General features: G+C 42.8%; 1 protein-coding gene across 2 annotated transcripts; it reads right to left on the bottom strand.

Moving 5' to 3' along the window:
• Positions 1-2,616: 2,616 nt before the first annotated feature.
• LOC117552347 (ankyrin repeat and SOCS box protein 12-like) lies at positions 2,617-7,011 on the bottom strand. 2 transcript variants are annotated; one of them, XM_034225724.1, is made up of 3 exons: positions 6,952-7,011; positions 3,515-4,285; positions 2,617-2,869 (listed from the first exon to the last, which is right to left on the bottom strand). In XM_034225724.1, the coding sequence occupies exons 2-3, from the start codon at positions 4,275-4,277 to the stop codon at positions 2,718-2,720; spliced, it is 915 nt and encodes a 304-aa protein (XP_034081615.1). In that variant the 5' UTR covers positions 4,278-4,285; positions 6,952-7,011; the 3' UTR covers positions 2,617-2,717. The 2 variants fall into 2 exon arrangements, with proteins under 2 accessions (XP_034081615.1, XP_034081616.1); XM_034225725.1 differs by having other exon boundaries at positions 3,515-4,282; positions 6,952-6,999.
• Positions 7,012-12,411: the final 5,400 nt, after the last annotated feature.

Genomic DNA, 12,411 nt, shown 5'->3' with positions numbered 1-12,411 from the left:
CCTTTTTGCTAAATCCTATTGCAGAGTCTCATTTAATTAGGTTACCATTTTTACAAACATAATGCACGGTAAGCATCCTTTACGGTGTTATCAGGTTCAATCTTTTTTTAAGTAAAGTTTCTTCTAAAATGTACCTCTCAAAATGTTTTTTTCCCTGCATATGAGTACATTTATCTATTTTTCCCCACAATGATCATAGTGCATTAACTCATTATATAAATGTCTGTAAAAAGTTTTAGAGTCATTCGATTTTTCACAATTTTACATTGTAAGTTCAGACAAATGAAGCTCAGCGCAAGTTCAACCAGGAAGACCGTCTTTACTCTTCATTTACTATTTCCATGTTACTACTCTCTCTCCATTCACCACCACCAGGGTCAAGCTGAGCCCCTCCCCTTCAGACCAACCCAACTATCCATTCACCACCACCAGGGTCAAGTTAAGCCCCTCCCCTTCAGACCGAACCCAACCATCCATTCACCACCACCAGGGTCAAGTTAAGCCACTCCCCTTCAGACCGAACCCAACTATCCATTCACCACCACCAGGGTCAAGCTAAGCCCCTCCCCTTCAGACCGAACCCAACCATCCATTCACCACCACCAGGGTCAAGTTAAGCCACTCCCCTTCAGACCGAACCCAACCATCCATTCACCACCACCAGGGTCAAGCTAAGCCACTCCCCTTCAGACCGACCCCAACCATCCATTCACCACCACCAGGGTCAAGCTAAGCCCCTCCCCTTCAGACCGAACCCAACTATCCATTCACCACCACCAGGGTCAAGCTAAGCCACTCCCCTTCAGACCGACCCCAACTATCCATTCACCACCACCAGGGTCAAGCTGAGCCCCTCCCCTTCAGACCGACCCAACTATCCATTCACCACCACCAGGGTCAAGCTAAGCCACTCCCCTTCAGACCGACCCCAACTATCCATTCACACCACCAGGGTCAAGCTGAGCCCCTCCCCTTCAGACCAACCCAACTATCCATTCACCACCACCAGGGTCAAGCTAAGCCCCTCCCCTTCAGACCGAACCCAACCATCCATTCACCACCACCAGGGTCAAGTTAAGCCACTCCCCTTCAGACCGAACCAACTATCCATTCACCACCCACCAGGGTCAAGCTAAGCCCCTCCCCTTCAGACCGAACCCAACCATCCATTCACCACCACCCAGGGTCAAGCTAAGCCCCTCCCCTTCAGACCGACCCCAACCATCCATTCACCACCACCAGGGTCAAGTTAAGCCACTCCCCTTCAGACCGAACCCAACTATCCATTCACCACCACCAGGGTCAAGCTAAGCCCCTCCCCTTCAGACCGACCCCAACCACCCATTCACCACCACCAGGGTCAAGTTAAGCCACTCCCCTTCAGACCGAACCCAACCATCCATTCACCACCACCAGGGTCAAGCTGAGCCCCTCCCCTTCAGACCGACCCAACTATCCATTCACCACCACCAGGGTCAAGCTAAGCCACTCCCCTTCAGACCGACCCCAACTATCCATTCACCACCACCAGGGTCAAGCTAAGCCCCTCCCCTTCAGACCGACCCCAACTATCCATTCACCAACCCAGGGTCAAGCTAAGCCCCTCCCCTTCAGACCGACCCCAACTATCCATTCACCAAACCAGGGTCAAGCTCTAAGCCCCTCCCCTTCAGACCGACCCCCAACTATCCATTCACCACCACCAGGGTCAAGCTAAGGCCCCTCCCCTTCAGACCGACCCCAACTATCCATTCACCACCACCAGGGTCAAGCTAAGCCCCTCCCCTTCAGACCAACCCAACTATCCATTCACCCCCACCAGGGTCAAGTTAAGCCCCTCCCCTTCAGACCAACCCAACTATCCATTCACCACCACCAGGGTCAAGCTAAGCCCCTCCCCTTCAGACCAACCCAACCATCCATTCACCACCACCAGGGTCAAGCTAAGCCCCTCCCCTTCAGACCCAACCCAACTATCCATTCACCACCACCAGGTCAAGCTAAGCCCCTCCCCTTCAGACCGAACCCAACTATCCAACCACCACCAGGGTCAAGCTAAGCCCCTCCCCTTCAGACCAACCCAACCATCCATTCACCACCACCAGGGTCAAGCTAAGCCCCTCCCCTTCAGACCAACCCAACTATCCATTCACCACCACCAGGGTCAAGCTAAGCCCCTCCCCTTCAGACCGAACCCAACTATCCATTCACCACCACCAGTATCTAGACCCCGGGGGGGTTTCATCGGACCGTTTCTCCCCTCCCGAATGATACTTCCTGCACAACGGGGTCTAATCGCCAAAACTCCATTACATTCATTTGTGTATTCCTGGCGATAAGTATGTGTTCTTATCTTATCAAGAAGAAACAGCTCCTTTGTGAGGTCACTAACTTGTGATGAACATGTGACGGAGAACTGAAGAAGCAGCAGATCGACCAATGGCTGCGGGGTGAGTATTAAATGTGCCATATTATGTTTATTTTCAGGTCAAACTGTGAGTTTTGAGCCTTTGCAGACCATTAACATGCACTTAAACCTACAGAACACACTACAGGAAAGGGACAACCCCCAAAAAGCAGACTTTTTAATAAGTAATAATGAAACAGAAGCCCCTCTGCACTTATCCACACATTTAATGTTCAGACAGAAAAGCACAGCAGACATTTTAAACACAGATGGTTCACAGATTTAAATAAAAATGAGGGACATGTTGTCTCTAAAGCACGGGGACGGAGACGGGCTTGTGTTTCAGGAAGTTCACGAGACGCGTGGGCATGTCCAGCTGATCGATCAGATGCATCCGGTCCATCGTCTTCAGGTGAGCGCGGACAGCGAGGCGGCACTGGGAGGACAAGGCCTTTGGGTTCCCTGCAGAGAGAGGAGCGAAGAAGAGGAACTTAACACTCGGGAAACACGAAGTAATACGGTAACACAAACACTCTCCTCATACCTCTCTCCTCCAGCATCAAAAATGATTTGCAAAGACTTTCACTTTGTTGTGATTACATCTGTTTAAAATGACCCTTTGCTGCCTCACAAGCTGTTTGAGGCAGAAATCCGTCATATTCAAAGGATCAAGTTTAAGGAAGTGATGGTTGGGTACCTCTCTCCTCCAGCAGCTCAAGGGCACCACGGCAGGGCAGGAGGTGAACTGGGACCTCTCCAAGTAGCAGTCCACACTCCATATTCAGGTCTGTTCAGGGACTTGAACCGGCGACCCTACGGCTCCCACTCCAAGCCCGTACTGACTGAGCCACTGCCGCGTGCTTTTATTTGTATCCTATGTTGTTATTGTGTTTTTATCACTTCTTAACACGTGGGTTGGGTGGTCATTTATTATTTTATGATGTTTTAATGTGTTGTCAAGCACTTGTCTGTGAAAAGCGCTTTATAAATAAATTGTACTGACTTTACTAACAAGCTGTTTAAGGCGGAAATGGGTCATATTCAAAGTGGTTCCATCTGTTCAAAATGACCCTTTGTTGTAAGTTTAAAGAAGTGATGGTTGAGTACCTCTCTCCTCCAGCAGCAGCTCCACGGCCTCGTTCTGCTTGGTGGACTTCTCGATGATGAGCGTTGGGAGGTAGACGTTGGCTCCGAAGTCGATGAGCAGCTGCACGAACTCCACCCCGCAGCCGTGCCTCAGACACATCTCCAGCACCGTCTTGGGCTGCTTGATGGAGCCCAGCAGCTTGGCGTCCGTGCAGTTATAATCCGGATCCGCCCCGTAGAGCAGAAGCAGTCTGAAACACTCCATGTGTCCGTAAACCGCCGCCAGGTACAGCGGACCGCTAGAAACTCTGGCGCTGGATGTCCAGAGGAGAACTTTAGAGCGAGAATTCACCTCAGCGCCTCCATCTAGCAACTCTTTCAAGATCTTCACGTCTCCTTCTCGCGCCGCGGTTAGCACGGGAGAGCAGTTATTGGACGAATTACCGTTTGGGTTAGCTCCGGCTTTTAAGAGCGCTAACACACAATCCAGGTATTTCCCACGGACGGCTGAGAATAGCGGCGTTTGAGCTTTGACGTCGACACAATCCACGAGTGCCCCGCGACCCAGAAGCACCTGAAGGCAGCTCAGGTGACCTTTGGAGACGGCGGCGTGCAGCGGCGTGCCCGAAACGCCCCATCCGCCGCGGCAGTTGATGACCTTTTTGTAGACTTCTTGGCAGAGCATTTCATCGAGGAGCCGGGCATCGTTTTGTAACACGGCCTGTCGGAGAAGAGAGATCTCGGAGCGGCTGCTTTCTTCTTCTGCAGTCCTGAGCTGGAGCATAGAAGCTGCTGGAAGACAGAGGGGATACAGACGGAGGGTTAGACGCTGACATTTAGACCTGAAAGACACGTAGCGAAAGTTCTTGTAGCTACAGTGAGGTTACAACTAACACTTATTGGATGTTTTATTGTTGTTTTGTGGAAAATCTCGGTTTCTATGTCTTGAAAAGTTCAGTCCAAAACTCACAGATATTAACTTCAAATATATATAGAACAGATAAAAGGAAAGGAAATAATGAATTACACACCAAATCTATACTTGAAAGGCTCACTTTAAGATGCATAGAGTAACTTATTGGAGCTACAGTGAGGTTAACACTAAGAATGACTTCATTTTGTATTCATCATTTGATGGAAAATGTCAGAATATTGTGAAAAATCTGAGTTAAAATGTGCTCGGTGAGTCCAAAGCTCACAGATATTAACTTCAAATAGATGAAGAACAGATAAAAGCAGAATAAAGGAAAGGAAAATATGAATTAGACACCAAATCTATACTTGAAAGATACGTAGAGTGACATTTATTGTTGCTACAGGAAGGTTAAAACTAACAATTACTCTATTTTTTTATTCATAGATTGATGGAAAATGTCTGAAAATTGTGAAAAATCCGTCAAAAACTGACGGATATTTACTTCAAATAGATAAGTAACAGATAAAAGCAGAATAAAGGAAAATAAATGATGAAAAGACACTATATACTTGAAAGACACATAGTGACATTTCTGGTAGCTACAGGAAGGTTAAAACTAACAATTACTCTATTTTTTACTCATAGTTTGATGGAAAATGTCTGTTTTTCTGTCTTCAATGTGCTCCGTCAGTCCAAAACTAACAGATATTAACATCAAATTGATCAAAAACAGATAAAAGCCGTTATTCTCAGCACTAAAGGAGCATTTTCAACCATTCCCCCTGAAAGGACCCAGAGGAATAATTGCTCATCAAAATAGTTGGTGATTAAGAATCTGTTAATCTAATCATTGCCATTCATTTCACTTCTGAATGAAACAAACAAAACTGTTTTACGATGGATGAAGCAGAAAGTCAAATATGTTTGTTGTTTTATTCAATTATAGCAACTTCAAATAACTTGTGAAAATAAAGGTTTGCTGGAAAATTCAGCTTAGAAATAATGTCAAAAATACTGCATTTATTTCTTAACCCTTATGTCGTGTTCGGGTCTCCCGTGACCCGTTTCAAGTTCTAATGATATATAACTACGCTCTAGTGTATCGGAACGAGGCCTCATGATATCCTCTAACAGATATATAAACACTACAAACCTGATTTTGACCATTTGAGCCGAGTCTGAAGGTCTCGAAAAAAAAAAGTGTATAATTTGGTGTTCGGGTCCCAGCAGCATGTCGTGGGTCACTCGGGGTCAAATTTGGCCCAATCAAGATTCATCTTTGACTTTAGACATTGGTCCGTGCGCAAAGCATTGTGGGGATTTTAAGACCGCAGAGGATACACATGTGCAGCCTCGAAATGTCTCGCTACGAAGGACGCCGGGCCTCGGTAGAATTCCAAGTATGCTGGACATTGGAACAGTCCTTCGGCGGCACTCGATGACGTAGCATCCTTGAAATAGTGGCTCTGGAGCATCCTTACTTGACATTGAGAAATACCCCTGGTCTCCCCTCCCTCTGCCCCCCCCCTCCCCCCACGGGAAGAATATGTACACTAACACTTGAACCTGAACTCACACATGCACGTGTGCAATATGTGGTGTAATGAGTTTTGGGCCATAACATTACATTACAACAGGACGGTTATGAACGCATAATAAGTTAGTTATGATGTAGTTAAAACAATATTGGATGATAGTCATTGTTTGTGAGTGTTTTGGACTGAGATAAATCATGGGACCCGCGAACACCATGAACGGAAACAGCTTTCGAACACAACACAAGGGTTACAATATTAAAACAGATGGTCTGTCGATCACTGCTGCTCACTAATACTTAGAATAAAATGAAACCAAAAGTCAACAATCTACCATCAGAGAAACAGAGTCTTCATACGGTCTAATTACGCTTTCTTTATACATGTTATTAACCCTAAACACGTTCATACAGCCCTTTAAATCTTAAAGAACTCCTACAGAGAAACACATCTGCTTTAAAGTGAAATATGATGCTTAAAGTTACATTTCCTCTCTGTTGTTCATCCTCTGTAGGTTAAAAAACACATTATTGTTCTATATGTTCTCGTAGTATCCTGTCTTTTTTGCTTTATGCATCACTAAGGAAGTCTGTAATTCAATTAAATCTTAACATTTTAACAGCTTTGACTCAATAAACAGTGTATTAGTGTGTGTGGGGATGTGTATTATGCAATATTAACTGTTTAACTACAGGAGGTGTCATTGTGACATCAAAAATAAGGGGTTAAAATGGCAATAACTGCGATTTAATGCAACATAATTCAAGTGAAATGTTGTTTCCAGAAACAGTTTATGGACTCAGTAAACAAACTGTGACGTCACGCATAACGTTATGCTTATAGGCTTTACAACAGGGACGGATTTAGCTAATACTAAGCTAAAAACAACCACTAATACAACCCGTTAGATATTAAAATGCACATTTAGAGCTTCACATTTCGCGTTACCGTGTTTTAATGAGTTGTGAAGCTGTTTTGTTGTGTTTTATTCGATAGCAGCGTCTCACCTAAGATCTGTCATCAGCTGCCTCCTTCATCTTCCTGCTTCTTCTTCCTCTTCTTCGGTGGTGGTGTGTGCAGCAGAGCGTGACATTCTGATTACTGTCACATCGCTGCCCCCTAGTGTTCATAACGGGTATTACATACATAAAAAACAATTATATTTTCTTTAAAAAGCTAAATGTATTCATCATGTTTGTGGTCAAATAAGGTATTAGAAAATTCAAATAAATCAACTAGACAGTGTAAGTGTATTTAATTAATGATACATTAAAGTTTTCATTGTTTAAAAACTACAAATAGTTCAATATGATGTATAACATGAAGATTTCCCATATGAATACATTATGTGAAATATTTAAATACCTATTTTATAGCTACCTTTAGTTTTTATTTACAAATGTACATTTTGAATTACCCTTATCAAATATTTTCTGTTTTTATAATATTTCATAATATTTATGAAACTGCTAATACAACAATAATCCACAGAAAAAACATAGATTTTTTTAACAGTGTGTAATTACATTTTCTCTCTTCTCGCTATCATAAATTGATGTGTTTGCATTCAAATAAGGTCTTATAATATTCTAAAAAATAAACCAGACAGTGAAAGTGTATTTAATTCGTTATGCCTCAAAGTGTTCAATATTTAAAAAAGTTCATATTCTCCCATCTGCCTCCCCTGTGTTATCCTGCATGTGGGTCCTGCCTTCCTAACCCCACCTTGACATGATTGCAGTATTAAAGTAAATTCATTAAAACATTTACACTTTTGAATTAGCTCCAAGTTAGCATAAAGGCTCTTCACAAAGACAGATGGTCTCCATGGCATTGGACCAACATTACTGAACTATGGTCGTCTTATCACCGCCTCACTTTATCTGCTCTCTCTCCAGGCAACCCCGAAGGCATCCTTTCTCTTTAGACGAGGTCCTTTTCTTTGTGCGTCACTCAGCCTTTGTCTGGGTGGTGATGAGAGTCAGCGCTCGCACACAATGCAGGAGAGAAAAGTTTAAAACGTCTTCCTTTGGCTGCCGGTAAAACTACAGAGAAACACCACTAAAACAATCAGTGGTGGAATTTAGTGCAAGTTTGAAGTTCTTGTATTTAACTTGAGTATTTGCATTTTCTGCTACTTTATACTTCTACTCCAATACATTTCCTGAAGCCAATATTATGATTACTAACTACGTTTAGCTGACAGCTTTAGTTACTTTACACTTTAAGCTAATACAAGTATAAGAAGAAACTACTAAATTATATATTATTTTAGGGGTAAAATATCAGAATATCAGAGGAAAATATTGAACTGTCTCTACTTACATAGTGACATCTACTGTATATGTAACACTCACGCTCCTATTGGCGAGCGCTCCAACACATTGTACGTGATAGGCTAAGGGGCGGGACATCTCTAAGCTGTTGACCAATCACAACAGAGCCGGCCAGCTAACCATTCAGAGCAGACTGGGCTCTGGTTTCAGACAGAGGGTGAAAAGAGGTGCTGCAGCACAGGCAGTATGAGAGAAATAAAGAGCTTTTTGAACATTAAAGCATGGAGACATGTAGAGACACTACATACTGATATACACCTGGATATACACCTGAACATCAGCAGGAGAGGACTCTTTAAAGTAGAGACACTACATACTGATATACACCTGAACATCAGCAGGAGAGGACTCTTTAAAGTAGAGACACTACATACTGATATACATCTGAACATCAGCAGGAGAGGACTCTTTAAAGTAGAGACACTACATACTGATATACACCTGAACATCAGCAGGAGAGGACTCTTTAAAGTAGAGACACTACATACTGATATACACCTGAACATCAGCAGGAGAGGACTCTTTAAAGTAGAGACACTACATACTGATATACACCTGAACATCAGCAGGAGAGGACTCTTTAAAGTAGAGACACTACATACTGATATACACCTGAACATCAGCAGGAGAGGACTCTTTAAAGTAGAGACACTACATACTGATATACACCTGAACATCAGCAGGAGAGGACTCTTTAAAGTAGAGACACTACATACTGATATACACCTGAACATCAGCAGGAGAGGACTCTTTAAAGTAGAGACACTACATACTGATATACACCTGAACATCAGCAGGAGAGGACTCTTTAAAGTAGAGACACTACATACTGATATACACCTGAACATCAGCAGGAGAGGACTCTTTAAAGTAGAGACACTACATACTGATATACACCTGAACATCAGCAGGAGAGGACTCTTTAAAGTAGAGACACTACATACTGATATACACCTGAACATCAGCAGGAGAGGACTCTTTAAAGTAGAGACACTACATACTGATATACACCTGAACATCAGCAGGAGAGGACTCTTTAAAGTAGAGACACTACATACTGATATACACCTGAACATCAGCAGGAGAGGACTCTTTAAAGTAGAGACACTACATACTGATATACACCTGAACATCAGCAGGAGAGGACTCTTTAAAGTAGAGACACTACATACTGATATACACCTGAACATCAGCAGGAGAGGACTCTTTAAAGTAGAGACACTACATACTGATATACACCTGAACATCAGCAGGAGAGGACTCTTTAAAGTAGAGACACTACATACTGATATACACCTGAACATCAGCAGGAGAGGACTCTTTAAAGTAGAGACACTACATACTGATATACACCTGAACATCAGCAGGAGAGGACTCTTTAAAGTAGAGACACTACATACTGATATACACCTGAACATCAGCAGGAGAGGACTCTTTAAAGTAGAGACACTACATACTGATATACACCTGAACATCAGCAGGAGAGGACTCTTTAAAGTAGAGACACTACATACTGATATACACCTGAACATCAGCAGGAGAGGACTCTTTAAAGTAGAGACACTACATACTGATATACACCTGAACATCAGCAGGAGAGGACTCTTTAAAGTAGAGACACTACATACTGATATACACCTGAACATCAGCAGGAGAGGACTCTTTAAAGTAGAGACACTACATACTGATATACACCTGAACATCAGCAGGAGAGGACTCTTTAAAGTAGAGACACTACATACTGATATACACCTGAACATCAGCAGGAGAGGACTCTTTAAAGTAGAGACACTACATACTGATATACACCTGAACATCAGCAGGAGAGGACTCTTTAAAGTAGAGACACTACATACTGATATACACCTGAACATCAGCAGGAGAGGACTCTTTAAAGTAGAGACACTACATACTGATATACACCTGAACATCAGCAGGAGAGGACTCTTTAAAGTAGAGACACTACATACTGATATACACCTGAACATCAGCAGGAGAGGACTCTTTAAAGTAGAGACACTACATACTGATATACACCTGAACATCAGCAGGAGAGGACTCTTTAAAGTAGAGACACTACATACTGATATACACCTGAACATCAGCAGGAGAGGACTCTTTAAAGTAGAGACACTACATACTGATATACACCTGAACATCAGCAGGAGAGGACTCTTTAAAGTAGAGACACTACATACTGATATACACCTGAACATCAGCAGGAGAGGACTCTTTAAAGTAGAGACACTACATACTGATATACACCTGAACATCAGCAGGAGAGGACTCTTTAAAGTAGAGACACTACATACTGATATACACCTGAACATCAGCAGGAGAGGACTCTTTAAAGTAGAGACACTACATACTGATATACACCTGAACATCAGCAGGAGAGGACTCTTTAAAGTAGAGACACTACATACTGATATACACCTGAACATCAGCAGGAGAGGACTCTTTAAAGTAGAGACACTACATACTGATATACACCTGAACATCAGCAGGAGAGGACTCTTTAAAGTAGAGACACTACATACTGATATACACCTGAACATCAGCAGGAGAGGACTCTTTAAAGTAGAGACACTACATACTGATATACACCTGAACATCAGCAGGAGAGGACTCTTTAAAGTAGAGACACTACATACTGATATACACCTGAACATCAGCAGGAGAGGACTCTTTAAAGTAGAGACACTACATACTGATATACACCTGAACATCAGCAGGAGAGGACTCTTTAAAGTAGAGACACTACATACTGATATACACCTGAACATCAGCAGGAGAGGACTCTTTAAAGTAGAGACACTACATACTGATATACACCTGAACATCAGCAGGAGAGGACTCTTTAAAGTAGAGACACTACATACTGATATACACCTGAACATCAGCAGGAGAGGACTCTTTAAAGTAGAGACACTACATACTGATATACACCTGAACATCAGCAGGAGAGGACTCTTTAAAGTAGAGACACTACATACTGATATACACCTGAACATCAGCAGGAGAGGACTCTTTAAAGTAGAGACACTACATACTGATATACACCTGAACATCAGCAGGAGAGGACTCTTTAAAGTAGAGACACTACATACTGATATACACCTGAACATCAGCAGGAGAGGACTCTTTAAAGTAGAGACACTACATACTGATATACACCTGAACATCAGCAGGAGAGGACTCTTTAAAGTAGAGACACTACATACTGATATACACCTGAACATCAGCAGGAGAGGACTCTTTAAAGTAGAGACACTACATACTGATATACACCTGAACATCAGCAGGAGAGGACTCTTTAAAGTAGAGACACTACATACTGATATACACCTGAACATCAGCAGGAGAGGACTCTTTAAAGTAGAGACACTACATACTGATATACACCTGAACATCAGCAGGAGAGGACTCTTTAAAGTAGAGACACTACATACTGATATACACCTGAACATCAGCAGGAGAGGACTCTTTAAAGTAGAGACACTACATACTGATATACACCTGAACATCAGCAGGAGAGGACTCTTTAAAGTAGAGACACTACATACTGATATACACCTGAACATCAGCAGGAGAGGACTCTTTAAAGTAGAGACACTACATACTGATATACACCTGAACATCAGCAGGAGAGGACTCTTTAAAGTAGAGACACTACATACTGATATACACCTGAACATCAGCAGGAGAGGACTCTTTAAAGTAGAGACACTACATACTGATATACACCTGAACATCAGCAGGAGAGGACTCTTTAAAGTAGAGACACTACATACTGATATACACCTGAACATCAGCAGGAGAGGACTCTTTAAAGTAGAGACACTACATACTGATATACACCTGAACATCAGCAGGAGAGGACTCTTTAAAGTAGAGACACTACATACTGATATACACCTGAACATCAGCAGGAGAGGACTCTTTAAAGTAGAGACACTACATACTGATATACACCTGAACATCAGCAGGAGAGGACTCTTTAAAGTAGAGACACTACATACTGATATACACCTGAACATCAGCAGGAGAGGACTCTTTAAAGTAGAGACACTACATACTGATATACACCTGAACATCAGCAGGAGAGGACTCTTTAAAGTAGAGACACTA

Source organism: Gymnodraco acuticeps, unplaced genomic scaffold, assembly GCF_902827175.1.
Source record: "Gymnodraco acuticeps unplaced genomic scaffold, fGymAcu1.1, whole genome shotgun sequence".
Taxonomy (NCBI): domain Eukaryota; kingdom Metazoa; phylum Chordata; class Actinopteri; order Perciformes; family Bathydraconidae; genus Gymnodraco; species Gymnodraco acuticeps.
Note: the sequence above shows the minus strand (reverse complement) of the source record. Positions and strands in the feature narration are given on the sequence as shown.